The 17,831-nt window shown below is 40.9% G+C and overlaps 1 protein-coding gene and 1 non-coding gene across 2 annotated transcripts in view; both read right to left on the bottom strand.

The window, feature by feature from the left end:
* Positions 1-17,831, bottom strand: part of DNAH6 (dynein axonemal heavy chain 6) — a 180,585-nt gene that overhangs the window by 39,887 nt on the left and 122,867 nt on the right. Inside the window, exons 57-65 of the mRNA XM_065405933.1 lie at positions 15,364-15,431; positions 10,095-10,275; positions 7,668-7,847; positions 6,559-6,792; positions 5,914-6,049; positions 4,690-4,796; positions 3,712-3,902; positions 2,861-3,021; positions 578-666 (exon numbers count right to left, since the gene is read on the bottom strand). Coding sequence (XP_065262005.1) covers positions 578-666; positions 2,861-3,021; positions 3,712-3,902; positions 4,690-4,796; positions 5,914-6,049; positions 6,559-6,792; positions 7,668-7,847; positions 10,095-10,275; positions 15,364-15,431 — 1,347 coding nt within the window. The remainder of the gene's footprint in view (positions 1-577; positions 667-2,860; positions 3,022-3,711; positions 3,903-4,689; positions 4,797-5,913; positions 6,050-6,558; positions 6,793-7,667; positions 7,848-10,094; positions 10,276-15,363; positions 15,432-17,831) is intronic.
* Positions 9,590-9,692, bottom strand: LOC135880723 (U6 spliceosomal RNA). The gene has a single exon (XR_010561501.1). It is a non-coding gene; the product is annotated as a U6 spliceosomal RNA (small nuclear RNA).

The raw sequence follows: 17,831 nt of genomic DNA, 5'->3' as shown, positions 1-17,831 counted from the left end.
TGAGATGGAAACCAGAGACCAATTGAACCACAAAATTGGGGTGAGGACACAGGACTTAGTTTCAAGAGCTGATAAAGTTGCAGCCACTTGGCAACAGAATTGGTGCATGCAGGATCAAAATTGTCTATAAAGAGCTCTGCAGGGCAGAGGTGGGTCCTTTCCTGTTTCATTCTGCATTCTCTTGAAATATCACACTCCCTCTGATGGCGTGGTTTTGGTGGTGGTTGCTGAATATGTTGTATTTACAGGTGCCACAGTGGAGAAGAGACTATGGATTTTGGACTCAGTTTGGCTCATCAGAACTTTGGACACCTTAAATAATAAAAACCTTGAGTTTACACTGGTTGGATTGCTGATTGTCAGCTGATCCCATTTAGTGTTTTTAAAGAAAATGACGTGTATGACCATCCTAAATATAAGAGCAAAAGATACAAACATTCCAACTTGTATAATATGCTTTTTGGATTTTGATTAATTAGAAACTACAGATTAGACATTTGATTTGAGATACTCCGTAAACAATTTATTTCGTCCTTGCATTGTTCATTTTGCTTAGGGGTATTTCCAGATATATTACCTTGACAGAGTTCTGAAGGACAGTGACAGGAAAGGTTTCACTAGGCATGGAACTTAAATAGAGTCGAAAGCTCTCCTGAATAGAAACATCTGAAAACCAAAAGAATGAGTACATTCACTACACTCCTGTGAAAGAATTTACTTGTTAACATTCATACACAAATCTTAAGCAATTTGCCATGAGATCTAGCTTTCCAATGACTGGAGTACTGGAACTACATATATTACCTAATGTTCATTTATGATCTGGAAGAGGGAGTAAACAGCATTATATTTAAATTACAGGGGATAATTTGGGAAGTGTTTCAAACACCAGTGAACATAAACAGATAGTAAAAAGGAACATGGAAAGCTTGGACAGTAGGGACTACAGGGGAGTTAGGAGATAAAGCGAGACGAAAATGCATATGGAGAAAAATAATAAGAAATACAGATATTACTTCAGAAAGAAAAACCTGAAAAGCAATAATGCTGAAAGAGATTGAGGGATGATAGCAGACAGCTAGATATGAGATTGCAATGGGATATGGCAGCAGGAAATGCTAATGTAATTTTGAGCTATATATGCAGAAGTATCATGTCATAAATAACACTTCCTTGGTACGTGTCTATATTGCTGCCAAAGCTGGAATGCTGTGTTCTGTTCTAGGCACCTAAGTAATAGAAAGCTACAGAAAAACTGAATGGGATACAGAGAAAAGCAACACAATAATTAAGGGGATGGAAGTGCTGACATATAAAGAAATCGGAAAAGAACTAAATGGCTGGAATTGTCAAAGGAGTCTAAAGAAATCAGGTGGCCAACTTCCACTGACCTTCAATGGGAGTTGAATTTCTAAATGGTCTTTATGCCGTCAAAATCAACCCCAATATGCACAGCTTGGCTAAGCATTAACTTATAAGGACAGTGAAGGAGTATAAACAAACTGTGCATTATGACGGTAGAGAAAGGATTAATAGGGAGCCAAGGAGAGGGAAAAAGCAGACCAGCTGGGCTCAATTGCAGCTGCTGCTATAGAAGGATTGGTTTTCAGAGGACTTGAGGAGGCTGGGGAGAAGGAAGCTCTCAAAGAGAGAAGAGTTCAGCTCCCTGTGAGTCTGTGAATGTAGTTGGAGAAGGCCTAGCAAGGAAAAAGGGACTCTGGTTAGTGGCTGGAGTTTTCCCATGGGAGTTGGCTGAAGCAACCCGGACCTTAATTTTTATAATGTACAAAAAACTTCACTGTGAAGCAGTTAAAGTTGCGGCCGACATTACATACATGGAACAAAACCACTAAAAGCAAGGAAATGAAAGTGTAAGCCAACTAATAATATACTAATATACTAATATATGGAGATATAGCTATCTCATAGAGCTGGAAGGGACCCTGAAAGGTCATCGAGTCCAGCCCCCTGCCTTCACTAGCAGGACCAAGTAACAGACAGGTAGTCACCTACAAGCACACACCTGGTCACTACAACAGACCACAACTTCAACTCTGCCCCGCCACAGCCTTCCTGTCTGCACGTATCCTTTTACCAAACTACCCACTTCCAAACACCATTAGTAGTGGACATTTGGCAAAGTAGTTTGGTGTGTTGGGTGGAGTAGATTGCTGAGGATTGTGATGAATCATATGTAAATATCTCTGTGCTTCCGTTCCCAATCTGTGGATAGGGATAATATTTCCCTGTTTTAGGGCTGGTCCACACTAAGCCCCCAGTTCGAACTAAGATACGCAACTTCAGCTACGTGAATAACGTAGCTGAAGTCGAAGTATCTTAGTTCGAACTTAAAGGTACTTACCGCGGTCCACACGTGGCAGGCAGGCTCCCCCGTCGACTCCGCCTAATCCTCTCGCGGAGCAGGATTACCGGCGTCGACGGCGAGCACTTCCGGGATCGATTTATCGCGTCTAGACAAGACGCGATAAATCGATCCCAGAAGATCGATTGCTTGCCGCCGAACCAGCGGGTAAGTATAGACGTACCCTTACAGGCTGTTGGCATTGTGAGGATAAATTCATTAATGTGAATATATTCTTTAATATACGTGAGGTGAACAGATACAATAGTGAAAGCCTATAAACAAGCAAATGAAATTAATAAACAAATGAGCACTACAGCGCATAGAATAAGGGTAATACTCTCTAACAGGATGAGCAATTTCTTAATCCTGCAGACGACCTTTTCTTTGGCTCTTTCCCTTCTCATCGGCAAGACAAGCAAAAAGTGGAAAAGCACACTTCTGATTTGGCACTACCTTCAGGGAAGCATATTGTATTGTAGAAGGAAAATTACATACTTGGCTCGGTAAAGCTTTTTATAAGCTCCTCCATAGCTAACATCCATGAAACTGCTAGATGACAGTTTTGCAGAAAAACCCAATTTCCTGTTTTCATTGCATCCTTTATCAGCTTTTCTGCAATAGGTCCTTGCCCTTGCCCTAGTGAAATTGACCGTACTCTGAAACAGAGAGAAAATTTTGTCAACGTTCATGATGCAAATATTTGAACATATAGTGACTTTTGAAATGGTAGGTTTTTTTAGGTTTTGTAGCTTTTAAAGATAATGGCCAAAATTTCCTAACTTGGGTGCTGAAATTTAGGCTCCTCAATACATATTTAGACCCCAAATAAAAGTGGCCTAATTTTCAGAGGTGCTGGGCACCTACAAATCCACTGAAGTCTGTGGGAGCTGAAAGTGCTCATAATCTCTGAAAACTGTACCAATGTAATTTAGGTGCCCAATATGGTTTTAGGAGTCTGATTTGACAGCTTTGGCTATTATTACAAATATAGAGATCTCTGAAGCATTGCTATAGTATATAGTTTGGAGGAGAACTAAAATAATATATTTTAACATACATTAATGTATAGAGAGGGTGAAATCCTGACCCCACTAAAGTCAATGGTAAAAGTCAGTGGGGCCAGCATTTCACCCACAGACAGTACATGTTACAGTATAACTCAATGGAATAAATGTACAAGCATAAGAGGGTGGAATTTTCAAAGAAGACTAGAGGAATTAGGTACCCAGGTTCCCTTAAAATCCTTAGGGTTCTTTGATACCCGATACCCAGTTTCCTTAAACTCCTTGGGGTCCTTTAAACATCCCAGCTGAATACCATGTCTAATAAAACTATGTTCTTTGTACCGTTCTGAATATCCTCGCTCTTTTGCGAACCTCTGGAAAGCTCCCATGGGGTCAGAGCCTGTGCTTAGGATAAACACCAGAGGCGTTGAAGAGGACATGTCTTGATAAAGAGTTCCCAAGTCAACTGGGGGATTCTCTATGAATTGTTTTCCAAGGTTCTCTATTACAAACTCAGTAAGTGCAGAGACCACCTGAAGATATGAAAATATACCAATTTACAAACAGAAAGAGGCCCAGAGAACAGTATTAACATTCGAATGTATAACCCTTCCAGGCCAGGACTGTATCTTTGTATGTCTTTGTACAGTACCATCAGGCCCAGTCCTCACTGGGGCAAATACAAATAACAAAGACTAATTAATCAGTGGTGAAAATCATCAATCCTCCAAGTTCAAAATCATTACGATACCTTCAAGCAACCACCTCCCGAAACCCATAAACAGAAAACATTCACTGCATTCTGTTAACTCAAACACGCCTCAGTTAGTACTAGGGGCATTTCAAAAAGTTTGATTCAACATCCAAGAAGTTTGGATAAGATCATAAGAATTGGCAAACTAGAACTGGCCATGGTCCACAGAGGCATGTGAGTAGCCCCTATGAAGTCAAACTTCCCACTGCACTCTTAAATTCACAGACTTTGCAGCAGACCCATAGTAAATATAAATTAATTACAAAAGGAGAGATTGTGACTGGTACAAGGACCCTCTCCATCCTGCCACCCATGGGCCAGTCACAAATCTTAGTCCCTCTACTTGGAAGAGTACAGACATCGCTCTTGCAGCAGATTCACACAGTGCCAAAGAAGCTAGGGAAGGGGTAGACCAGTCTAGCCCTCTTCTCCATACAGATCCAAGCTTCCATTGGGAAGGTCCATATCTGCATCATCCCCTCTTCAAGCCAACATCCAAATGACACAATTTAGCAAATGCTTGTAGCTTTGGTGTGGATGTAAATTTCTGTACAACTGGATTTTACCTTTTCTTCCATAAAACTTTTCACAATAATTAATTTCTGAAACATGCTCAGTCTTGTGTCCCAGGAAGCTTTCATTGTGCCTTCCTTTTTTTCTTCTTCAGTTTGCTCTGCAGAAGGGGCGGGTTCAGAATCATATGTTTCCGACGTTTCTGGGTTGACACGAATTTCAAGGCACCCTACAAATGACGTTGTCATTAGCAGTGTCTTAAATTTAGAATTTGCCAAGCACAAACCATTCACAATGGTACGATGATATGTAAGAGCACATTTTCAAAAAGGCAAAGGCTCTCTTTTGTACATGAGTTAAAGGTCTAACTGGCTCTTTGCATGCAATCACGGTGACTGTGTGACCAGCTGTAGGATTCTATTTTGGGGACAGACAATGTTGGATTAAGGCATAGGCATGATAGGCTCCTGCTGTCACATAATTATGGCAGAATCTGAGCTTCAATTTTTTGTAAGTGGCTTTCTATCTCTCATGGTTTCAAAGAAAAGCTTGAAAAGGTGACCCAAGCGTAACTGAGATGTCTGCCAGAGCTTGCAGAGAGCCTAAAACAATAGCACTGAGAGGGGTAAGCTGCCCCATTCATCTTAATCAGGTTTTTCCTGCAGTATCACGGATTTGGGGGGCTGGGTCAACATCACTGCTGCAGAAGCTTGTGTGTGTGGCAGGAGAGTAGTGCAGCAGGCCCAGCCCACTCTTCCAATAAAGCAGATACATTTCGGCTATTGGGGTAGACTACTGGGGGGCCTCCTGGCTATTACCTCTGCATAACTGGGAGAAAGAGGGGGGCACTGTTGGTTCTGAGAGAAGGGATCATACTGTTGCCCTGCTTCTCCCAAGTAGTCAGGAGGACCCCTACTGCCCCTTGTGGGGCAGAGATAGGGGGCCTCCCCTGCTGCTGTCCCCACTCTTCCAATGTGGGGAGCTCCAGCCTGTTGAAAGAAGATCGCTGCCAAGTCCCCCAGCAGAGAGTGTAAATGAGAGTAACGGGAAAAGGAGTCGTCATGTCAAAGGGAAAATGGAAAAGTGCATCGTACACATAAACGTCTTAAGGCTTTGAATAAACTGCTTGCTGCAGTGGCTGAGTTACTGTTTCTGAAGCTGTTCAAAAATAGGTTTGATAAAATATAAGTAGAATCAGTGTAGAAAACCCTCCTTGAAGCACAGGTTTGATAGAAGCAAAATGGCTTTTCCAATCCACTTCTTATTTATCATGTTACCTAATTTAATGAAAATGTGTGTGGACAGTATGTCATTCTGAATTCCTTGAAAACACGGGAGTGTTTCCTCTAAGTCACAACACATAAACCATGTGGTGTCTTCGAGCCATGGAACATCGGGCTTAGCAGGGCGTTGCTGTTGGAAAGATGAAAGGATCAGTGAAAATATGAAAGAAGAAGGTGGTAAATAAAAGCTCAACAAATATATGACTATTTTTAATAGTCAAAATGTGAAAGTTGCACAAGAAACAAGTTTATTAATAGTGGCCCCAATTCAGAAAAGCATTTAAGCATGATCTTAAATTCATTCTTATTCAGAACGTCACTTAAGCACATGCTCAGCTTTAAGTATGTGTTTAAGTCCCATTGACATGCTTAAAATTAAGTATATGTTTAAATGCTGTCCTGAATAATGATGCTTTCTTTGACTGGAACCAATAAGTAACAAATATCTAAAATAACTGTTCAAATGTTTCATGCCTCAAAATGTATCATATCATATGATGGAAAATCATAATTAGAAGTCACCATTGTAAAGACAAATGTAGACACCAACCTCTTTTCACTATCTACAAATCGCTTTGCAAAACCAAAAATATATAATCATTTACTATTTTGTTTATCATCAATCTACTCCAAGTGCACCTTATCTAAGCCAGCAGAACCCCGGAGGAAAAAATTCCATTCTGTATCGGTAAGTTCTTCTCTCTGCCGCATGATCTCAATGCACAGCATAAAGCTGTAGATGAGTTTGTGTTGTTCAAAAAGGCCACGGGAAACATTGGTATAAGTTGCATAGAGAGTCTGGCTAAGCAGTATTGCCAGGCGCTGCTGCAGATTATTATTCTTTTCAGAAGTCTCAATAGTTGTATTAAATAACTACAAGAAAAAAAAAAAACAGTTTTGATGAGCTTATTTCTAATTGTTAACAGCACACTTCTAGATTAATTCACTGGACTAGAACAATGATTCTCAAACTATGTCATATTGTACAATACTTCTTAAGTGAGAGATCCTCTCATACGCGGACCATGTCTCCTCCCAACCTCTCAGTAATGATTCCCATTTTTTTCTGCAACCACTATAGTGCATGGAATTTTCAAGAAGTAATATTAAGAGAACAGTAAGAAGATAAGATGAGAAAATAAACTCGCTTTAATATGATGGTTGTGGCTTACATCCTCTCGTTTTGTCTGATAGAGATTATTCACCATTGTGACATAGAAAGCTCTGTGGTCTACAGGGAAATGCTCTAACAAGCACCACCATTCCATGGACCAAAATTTCAGAACCATTGAACTAGAAAAATAAGCTAACTTTGAAGAGTCAGGTACTCTTCAGGGTGCAGACTTCTTGTGAGACGCTGGAAAAATCGCTTACATTAAATATTATAAAACTCGGTTATTTAAATTCAGGCACCTAAACAACAGTGATTTTAAGAGGTGTCGACCATCATGTTAAATTTCTTGACTTTAGTAGAGTCTCTGGGTGTTCTGCAATTTTGAAAATCAGACAACTTATCTCTAGACACCTAAATGTATGTCTAAATTTGGAAACAGTACTTAGAAGCATATTTGGAAGTTTTATAACATTACTAATTTTCCAAATGTATCATAAAATTAGAAACAGAATGAATTCTTTTTTGGTGTAATGAAAAAACACTTCTTAAAGGCTTAAATTTTGCTGCCTGTTATATATAACTATTTCTATTCATATACTAAATGCTATTTACTTCAAAGAAAAATGAAACTAACCTGCTTAAAATATTTTAAGGAAAACTGATACATGGGATCAATCTCTGACAGACTTGCAATTACAAAGTACATGACAGACCCTCGAGTAGCAACAGGGCGGTATTTTTCACGAGCAGTGTTTATCTTTTCTTCAGTAGATTCTGCTTCTTTTAGCCTTGTTTTAATGGCACCAGATGTAACCTAAAAGAAACAAGTTTTAATAGCATTTTAGAAAACATTTCATGAGAGAGAAAGCTCGGAGCACAAGGAGCAAGCTCCTCATTTGATGTTGGTGGCACTGGTGTAATTTTATGCATCACTCGCCAAAGACATGTAAGCGCCATCTCATGCTGAGGGAGGCATTCTTCTATTCCAAGAGCTACAGAGAACTTTTGTCTGTCACAAACCAGAAATTCAAGATCCAGGTTTGGTTATGTCTTAGCTATTGGATACTTTTAGAAGAGAATATTAGTTCCTTTGATAATTTAAAATGAAATGTTAAGCATTTATGCAAATCAATGTATTACGCTGCATTTTGTAACTTATATTGACAGTGTCATTAGTCAACAACACCAGTTTACACCCCCAAGAATAACTGGTAGGTTTTTAGCAGAGGCAGTATCCCAGAAGATCATGAAAAATTCTGACAAGGGAAAAAAAGAAAGAGGAAAATATATTTAGAATGTTTACCAAATAATTAATTGAAGAATATAACCATACACAAAGCAAGCAACTTATCAGCCTCGGTGCTGGAGAGCTGGAGAGAATGGGAAAAAGAGGTTTGCTTAACATCATGCTAGAATGATGGCCTACACTCTGCTGGAAATTATGGGCCGGCTCCTAAGCCTCAATGAAGCTATGCCAATTTACTCCATCTGAAGCGCTGCCCCTAAATGTAGATGACTATTCCAAAACTCTACATGCAAATAAATGTATAACAGATGGGTCTGATTTTCTGGCTTTTAGTTTAATTTATTACACTTTTGAGAATGTGAATGTTATGGGCCAAAATCAGCCAGAAAGAGTTTAGAATGATAGGTTACATTTTTCCTAACCCAAATTATGCACTGTACTGATACTACAAGGGTAACAGTAGTGCGAGCTTCCCCACACTACCCATCTGGTGTGTCTCAGGCCTGACTCGAAAGGACCATCTTTCGGAGTGAAATGGTAGTTCATTCTTCGTGGCGTGTTCAATATGTGGCTGAGACCACCAACTAGAGGGCCAGCTTTGACCAACTGGGACTGTGGTTTTTGTAAAGCAGACTTTTGTCCATTAAGAACGAGGCCAACCTAAGGAATTCTACAATTCACAGCTAGATCTTTACTGCGGCTTTCACACTGAGTAGAATCTTACTTTGCAAACAGTCCCATTTGGTAAGACTGCATAGTCCTTATTCACATTGGGGAGCAATTAGGCAGAGACCCATTTACTTCAGTGGGATTACTTGTGGAGTAAGATACAATTCAATATGAACAAGTGTAGCTGAACCTAGCCTTGATAAGCAAAGTGAAACTGCTACATAATTATCGCACATGAATTCTTTAAAGAAGAAAACTATTTTTTCATAAAGAAAAAATCTCGAGCCAAATATACTTAGAGTGACAACCAATAAAGTTAGCATTTGCCAACAGATTCCACACAGTTAACAGCTATTCCCTATTGTAAGTGTAAGGGGAGATTGTGAGGTATTACTACTATTGTGGTATCTCATACACAGTGTGGTAACTATTACCAAATTCTGACTTTTTAATCACAGACTATCAGGGGTGGAAGGGACCTCAGGAGGTCATCTAGTCCAACCCCCTGCTCAAAGCAGGACCAATCCCCAGACAGATTTTTGCCTCAGAGCCCTAAATGGCCCCCTCAAGGATTGAACCCACAACCCTGGGTTTAGCAGGCCAATGCTCAAACCACTGAGCTATCCCTTCCCCCCCCCAAAAAAAATATGGAACGCTTTACGAATTTGCATGTCATCCTCGCGCAGGGGCCATGCTAATCTTCTCTGTATCGTTCCAATTCTAGTATATGTGCTGCCGAAGCACAATGGCAACCACATTAGCAGAATATTTTTATGATAGTAACAAACAAGCAAGAATTTTGTAGAGTTAAATATTGCCTAGCTAACCTACAATATTAAAATGCTAATCTACAATATTAAAATATTAACGAAAACAACAGATAGGAAACTACTGGATATAATTCATTTAGATTTTTTAAATGGTTTTATATTGGGACACATGACCCCTAAGTCAGACTAACTGCATTACATGGGTCTGGGTTTTGAAAGCTTGGCCTATTATTTTAGAACTGTGGATGTGTAAAAGTCAATGTATAAAGGAGAAACATAAATCTGAGAATTCTCTCCCTGTGTAACATTTCATACAGCCCTAGATATATCACTTATTTTTAATTAAAACAAGGTATTGTAAAAGTGAGTCTCCTGCCTTTGATTCCTGGAGTGTGTTGATGAGTTCTTCTTTGTCTAGGATGTTTCCCTCAGAAGTAAACAACATTTTTAGAATTTTGTCTTCAATAGCTTTCAATTGATTTTTATCAGCATTGATTCTCACAATGAGCTGGGTTCTTTGTTCCTCAAGCTCAGGTTTCTCCAGTCGCACAACATCACTAGAAAAGAAGTTTGAAGTTCTGGTTAATAGCTTTATCACCTGTTCTCTCTTGCCCTCACTGCCTTTTTGTTTAGTGATCCAGTTCATTCCAACAAATTTTCCCAAACACTCCTCACTCCATCCCTTCTATGCTTCTCCAGTGGCATAATGGGAATGCAGAGCAATTATGGATTCCCCTAACATAGGGAGAATCCCCATGTGGCACAGGGGATGTTACTAAGCAGTCTAGGAGTGAAACCAGAGTGTAATATCCTCTGGCAGTCCAAGTCAAAGGAGCCAACGTAACTTACAGCAGTTCTTAGGCTACTCTAAATTACATCAGGGCCATTCAGCTCCCGGCCAAGCTGAGGATCAGGGAGGGAGCAGAAGCTTCCCTCCCACCCTAAGTCCAGCAGTGGAAGTTAGGGGATTTGGCCCTCTGGCGTGGAACATGCAGCTCCATGAGGTTCCCAGGGGAACACAAAGTTATTGCCTAGCTGAGGTGTAAGATCAATAACCTTCTTTAACTGACTATATAGGAAAATACTGCAGAAGAGATTAAAAAGTCACTATTTGCTAAGTGTGACCGCAGGGTCACCACAGGTACTTCCTACTTTAAGAACATGGTAAACTGTTGTAATCTTGGCTAGCTCTGTAAGGTAATTATTGGTACAAGGTGATAGGCACTGTTTAAGGATCTGAACAGAACAGAAATTGAGGCCCAGAACCAGCAAAGCACTTAAACACGTGCTTAAATCTAAGTGCACAAGTAACTCCATAGTCTTTAAAGGAATTACTGTACTCACATGCTTACAGTTAAGCACAGGCTTAAGATATGTGATGAAATGGGGCTTTATAGATACACCCGCAAGATAAATATTTATGTAAATCACTCTTTATAATTTAAAAATGCATTTACTTACAGCTATATGTAAAGAAACTAGATATAACTGATAGAATATCTAATAGTAATAGTTATTTGAAACATAATTGTTAGTCAGTTATTCAGAACAGAAAAATACATCTGACCCCATCCACCCAAACAAGACGGTTACTTACCTGTATTGTTATTGTTGTTCTTCGAGATGTGCGTGCAGATATGTATTCCACTCAGGTGTGTGCCTGCCCAGCGCACTGAAGCCAGAGAACTTTGCTTAGCAGTACCTGTATGGGCAGTACCTGTACTGGCACCTTCTGACCCAAGTAGCCCCTGCCCAGGCTATCTAACAGCAGCACCACCCCGACTGGGCTCAGTTCCTTCACACTCAAAGCCAAGGCTGGAGACTCCGATGCAGTGGGAATGGAGGGTACGTGGTGCAATATACGTCTTCACCCACATCTCAAAGAACGACAGGTACAATGCAGGTCAGAAACCATCTTTTCTTCTTCAAGTGGTTACAGACGTGTATTCCACTCAGGTGACTCTCAAGCAGTACTTGTAAGACATGGGACTCAGTGTCTACTTAAACAGTGACTGCAGAACTGCCATCCCAAAGCTTGCATCTGACCTAGATGCCATGGTAATAGCACAATATTTGATAAAAATATTCATGGAAGACCATGTAGCAGCCCTGCAAACGTACAATACTGAAACATCGCTGAGAAATGAGATAGATGTCTGTTGGGCTCTCATTGAGTGAGCCCGTAAGTTACCCACCTGGACATCCTCTGTGTGGAGACCAGCTGACCTTTCATTTGACAAAAAGTCAAGGTGTTGAATTAAATAGTTTAGTTCTTTCCAAATAGAACGTCAAGCACAGCCTCACATCTAACATCTGGATATGCTGCTCATTTGCATTTGAGTGTGGCTTCGGAAAGAATATAGGCAAGTAAATCACTTGGTTAAGGTAAAACTGAAACCACCATGGACAAACTCTTTGGCTATGGTCTTAAGGAAACTTTGTCGCTGAAGAATTGATTATATGGAGGTACTTCCATTAAGGCTTGTAATTCGCCGACTCTTATTATGGATGTTATAGCCACAAGAGGACAGACAACAAGCAGGTTGCTATCGGCTCAAACAGAGGATCCATGAGGGCAGCCAGCATAGTATTAATGTCCCATTTCCTTCACAAGTGGACAATATCTTTCAGCAATCTCACTACCATGGAGTTTGAGAAAATTGACTTTCCTTGGATCAGAGGATGGAATGTTGAGATTGCCACCAAATGAACCCTCAGTGAGCTAAGACCTAGACCCAAGGACTTCAAATATAACAGGCTGTCCAAAATGTCCTGAACACAAGCTGACATGGATTGAATTCCCTTAGATCTTGACCAAACCAAATAAGTAGATGGTTTTCTACTATTAAGCAGGATCCTCTGAACTGCTTCCAAGCATTGCCCTACCTACGCATCTAGCCATGTACCATCTATGCCGTGAGGTGTAGACTGCTCAGCACTGGATGAACAACCTGACCATGGTGCTGAGTCAGCAGCTCAGGAAGCAGATGAAGAGATGTGGGAGATCCACAACTTGTATGCTGCTCTTGATCACAAAATCAAACAGGCTGCCTCCCTGAAGATGGAGGAGGATAGGCTGGTTGGCTAAAACTAGATTCAGAAGATCTTCTCCTCTATGATGTCCTTTTCTGGGGAAGTCTTGCAGCCTAGCAGAGTAGGATGACTGGTGAATGTATCACTCAGCGCGACATTGCTAATGTTATTGCTGACCTACAAAATGACATCCCTTTGTGGTGTAGATAGAAACCCCCAGAAGACTGTAAAGTAGCTCAAGAGTCCTTAAAAGAATGTAAAGTCTCATCAGTTCTCTCAGAAAACAAAAACTGACCATCAAATGGTAAGTCCTTTATGGTCTGTGGAGCTTCAGGAGCTAGGCCAGAGATCTGTAGCCATGAGGCCATCCTCATCATCATAGCTGAAGCCACATATCTGCATGGAATATCTGCTACATCCAGTGCTGACTGTGAAGACGTCTTGGCCACCAAACAGCCCTCTGCAATAAATGCCTTAAACTCTTCCATGAAGAATTCTGGTAACTTGGCATCCCAATTTGCAAAGTCATATTTAGACAATCACGCTTGCTGGTTGGCAATTCACATTTGCAATAAGGAGGTTGAAAACACTTTTCTCCCCATCAAATCTAACCTTTTAGACTCTTTGTCTTTAGGTGTAAATTTATATCTCCACTCCCGTACCCTCTCATTTGCCTCAGTCACAACCAGGGAATTAGAGGGTGGATGAGAGAAAAAATACTTGAAACCTTGAAACACAATATCTCTTATTAGTATGCTTAGCCATGGGTGTTATAGATGCTGAGGTACTACACAGAGATACGGCAAGCTCCAATATCACTTCATTCATAGGAAGAGTGACTCTCTCAGGAGCTGAGGATTGAAGAATATCCACTAACTTATGAAAACAACAAGGAGTCTGGTGGCACCTTAAAGACTAACAGATTTATTTGGGCATAAGCTTTCGTGAGTAAAAACCTCACTTCTTCGGATGCATCCGAAGAAGTGAGGTTTTTACTCACGAAAGCTTATGCCCAAATAAATCTGTTAGTCTTTAAGGTGCCACCAGACTCCTTGTTGTTTTTGTAGATACAGACTAACACGGCTACCCCCTGATTCTTGACACTAACTTATGGGCGTTCTCCTGAACAAACTCAGCCTGAATACCCAATGACGATGCCGTTAATCTCAGGAGCGCTTGATAAGATTTAAAATCCTCCAGTACAGCGGATTTAGGCACTGTAGCATCATCTGGTGAAGATGTAGAAGAGGGAAGTGGAACTACTGGAATCTCTTGTGGTAATACATTTGACTGAATCAACGGATCAGGTTGCACCAGGTCAGAGGAAGCCCCCTTAGTCTGTGGCTGTAGCACAGGTGGCTCACCTGGAGAGACCATCTGAGGAACAAGTGATCTAGTCCTGGACTGAGCCGACGATCAGGACCTCGCTGAACGAAGAACCACCCACGGATTCCTAGGAGGCTACAGTGGATAGGGATACAACACTAGTGACGAGTAGGAGATAGGCCTGGAAGCTTTGTCCCTACTGCAGGAGTGGAACCAATCCCAGTACCAATGGTGATCCCAGGAGGTCTTGAAAGTCTCTGAGTGGTACTGCAAAGGCAAAGGAGAGGAAGGCATTTCTGCACTCGATCCTGAAGTTCCTTCCAAGCTGTCTGTCAGTAATGGAGGAGCTACTCTAGAGGGAGCCAATAAACAGCCTGAATCATCTGCAGTCCAACACACCGGCCTAACTGGCACCGATGATGGTACAGTCAAAGGCACTTTGAGTAGAGGTGATCTAGAGTAGAGGTATCACACACACGCGCGGTACTGAAGCGGGTATCAGTACCAAACACAAAGTGATGAAGAACATGAAGTGAGACACCACTCTGACTCAAGCCACAGGCGGAGAGAAGGAACTGACAGGGGTCGGGGCAGCATCACCCTTATATAGCTTGGGAAGGGGCTACAAGGGACAGAGGGCATGAGTGCTGCTCCAATGGGTACTGCTAAGCAAAGTTCTCTGGCTTCAGTGCACTGGACACGAACACATGAATGTAATACATGTCTTCACCCACTCAAAGAAGAACCCCATGTTCTGGGTATATTTCTCACTTTAAAATCAATGCAGGTTTGATCTTGTCCTATAACCCAGAGTAAATTTAGGATATTGTCATTTGGTATTAATACAAACAATATCACATATGTCACATCTGCATGTTCAATGCTCATTATATGGGCTTGATTCAGCTCCCCCTAAAGTCAAATAGTGGGTCATGACTTTTAAATCTAGCCTATTAGACACAGTATTAACAAAATGTAAGTAATTATGTATCCTGAGTTACAAATAGCTGATTCCTATTACAATACTTTACAAATAGATGATTCCTACTACAATACTTAAAGAATTAGATATACCCTATCCCAGCATAAGACGCTTTAGAAAACATGCATACTAAGGCAAGAAATAGGTTGTCCTTAAGTTATTGGTGATTGTGACTTGGTACTTTATATAAATATGTGGAAAAACATTTTCTTTATTGTTTTCCTTGTTCATTTTATCCGGGTGTCACCTTAAACATTTAAAAGCAACTGCTGTGAAATAAATAATGGGAATAAAAGTTATAAACCTTAGCAGCTGATCCTCCAGGCCAGATCTGGTTACAGTGAAATTGATTATAGTAACTTTAATACACACCTGTAGAATAAACACAACAAATGACAAAAATTATTTCTATGTAGGTTAATACAATAAAATAAGGGGTTTAGTTAAGAATAATAATGGCATCCACAGTGAAGATATAGTTATGGCTGAGAAGGCTTTTCCAATCTAAACTTCAATTTACAGCTGTTCACAACTTACTCAAAAATTTCCATTTGAGCTGAAATTTCACATGGTTGGTTTATGTCCAAAAGTGATTTTTTGGGAGTTTGATCAAACTTTTGGAGGGATGAGAGGATGAAATAAAAGTATGTTTTTCACTTTGCACAATAACTGTTCTTGTAATCATTTCCAGTGGCATACCTCAAAAAAGGCTGAAACTATAAATAGGGCCCTACCAAATTCACAGCCATGAAAAATAGCTGAAATCGTGAAATTTATGATTTTTTAAATCCTATCACCATGAAATTGACCAAAATGGACCATGAATTTAGTAGGGCCTTGTGGCAGGGTGCTACTGCAAACACACCTAATCAGCCCCTGCCATGCCAGCCCCAATCAAGGGGGATCAATTGGGGCTGGATGAAAAGCCTTATGTCTGCCTGGCAATTGACAACACCTGCCAGCCTGATAGGCCAGGAGCTACAAAGGCTGGGAAGGAGTCAGAAGGAGCGGGACATCCAGAGAGAGAGGTCAGTCAGAAAGGGAAGTGGAAGTCCTCTAGCTGGTTACTGACCCAGCCTGCAATAGACAAGAAACCTGTAAAGATTGTATATAGTTGGTCACTGGTGGTGGGAAAATGCTTAAAGAATAAAGGACATGGGTGTTGCAAAAAGCTGATGTCTCCCTAGACTTATTTGGGAAGGCAACTGGGCCTTCAGAAGAGGGGCCGGCTGTACACACCGTGACAGGCCCTAGCTATAAACTTGGAATTTCACATGAAACCAGTCTGCAATGACTAGTATAAGGGATGGCAAGTTTGAGAAAATATAGCTATAAAGTACAAAAGACTAGAATATTTGAAAAGTAGCCTGGGGCATGCACAGTAAGAAACAGTGATCACTTTTAAGCCGTGATCTTAAAGAAGGATGTGGCATGCAGGTGTGCGTGGCTGTTTAAATACAGACAAGAGTTAAGTGCCTAATCACACAAGCTGGTCTAAACATGCAGGGCTGGATTTGGAGAAGTGCTGAGCACCAACATTTCCGATTGACTTCAATTGACGTTGTGGTGCTCAGATATTCTGAAAGTCAGCCTACTGCAATGACTTAAAAGCTAGAGGTGTAAGAAAAGGAATTCAGTTGTCTGTCTCCTGGGGGGCTGTGAACATAAATAAAACATGCCTTTAAAGTGCTACAGAAGAACAAAGAATGATTATGACCAGTTGCCTGCACTTTGGAATAGAACGAACTCCTAAATTCCTGGCTTCCACCCCAGTTCTTAGTCCTTTAGACCATGAGGCCTATTGGGGCATCTTTAATTTGCTGTGACTGTCAAATTAACTGAGACACAGAGGGCTTAGGTGACTTGGCTACTGTCACACTCCAAGTCAACATCAGAACCAGGATCCGAATGGAGGTCTCCTTTTACCCTGGCCCATGTAGCTGACAGTGCATCTTTTCAAACCTGAGTTTCTACTGTTAGGCACTTCAACAGATTGCTTGATTTTCAAAATGCTTTCAAAATAAAGTAACAGCCGATATTATGTGTGGAAACTGGATGATACAGCATATAAATACAAAATACAGGACCATATGAACCTCAAAATAAAGTAACAGAATTATGAAATAAAATGTGTATCAGTTGCCTGCAAGTACCTCCTTAATCAAAGCAATTACATCACAGTTACCTAGTCCTACACCATCCAGCATCTGGCTAAATCCCATAGCTGTCTAGAAAGGGATAGACATCTGTAAATTTTCTAGGAAATCCTACTAGCTGTGCTACCCTTTTTGCAGTGGGGTTTTTGGGTGGGAGTTGATTGTGGAGGATCTCACTAGTTGCGGATTTTCAGAGGAACCACTAATGAAACAATCCCTTTTCAGACAGTAGGATCTCCTAAGAAAGCCCATTAGGAGTACCCTCCACCGGTCCTTCAAATAGGCCATACAGCTTGTCCATTAGTGAATGAGGGTCTTCACTGGAAGTCATGCTGTCATGTTGTTAATATTTGAGAAGCATGTGACAGAGCTCTCCCCTCCAGGTGGCAGGATCTTCTGGAAGATCCCACATACAGGATTCCAACAATTCCAGTGGCCCTGTATTCTGAACCTCCAATATGGGACACAACAAAATGGTTGAGCCCTGAGGCATGACTCAACCCTGGTGATGCTGAGCAGCAGGAGCAAACCTCTCTTCGTCAGAACGGTCGATAAGTCCATGAACGTTTTCACATACACTAGCATGGCCATGCTGGACTCTACTGTGCTACAGTCA

Source organism: Emys orbicularis, chromosome 6 (genome assembly GCF_028017835.1).
Source record: "Emys orbicularis isolate rEmyOrb1 chromosome 6, rEmyOrb1.hap1, whole genome shotgun sequence".
NCBI classification, from domain to species: Eukaryota; Metazoa; Chordata; order Testudines; family Emydidae; genus Emys; species Emys orbicularis.
This window is presented reverse-complemented; position numbering and strand designations above follow the sequence as displayed.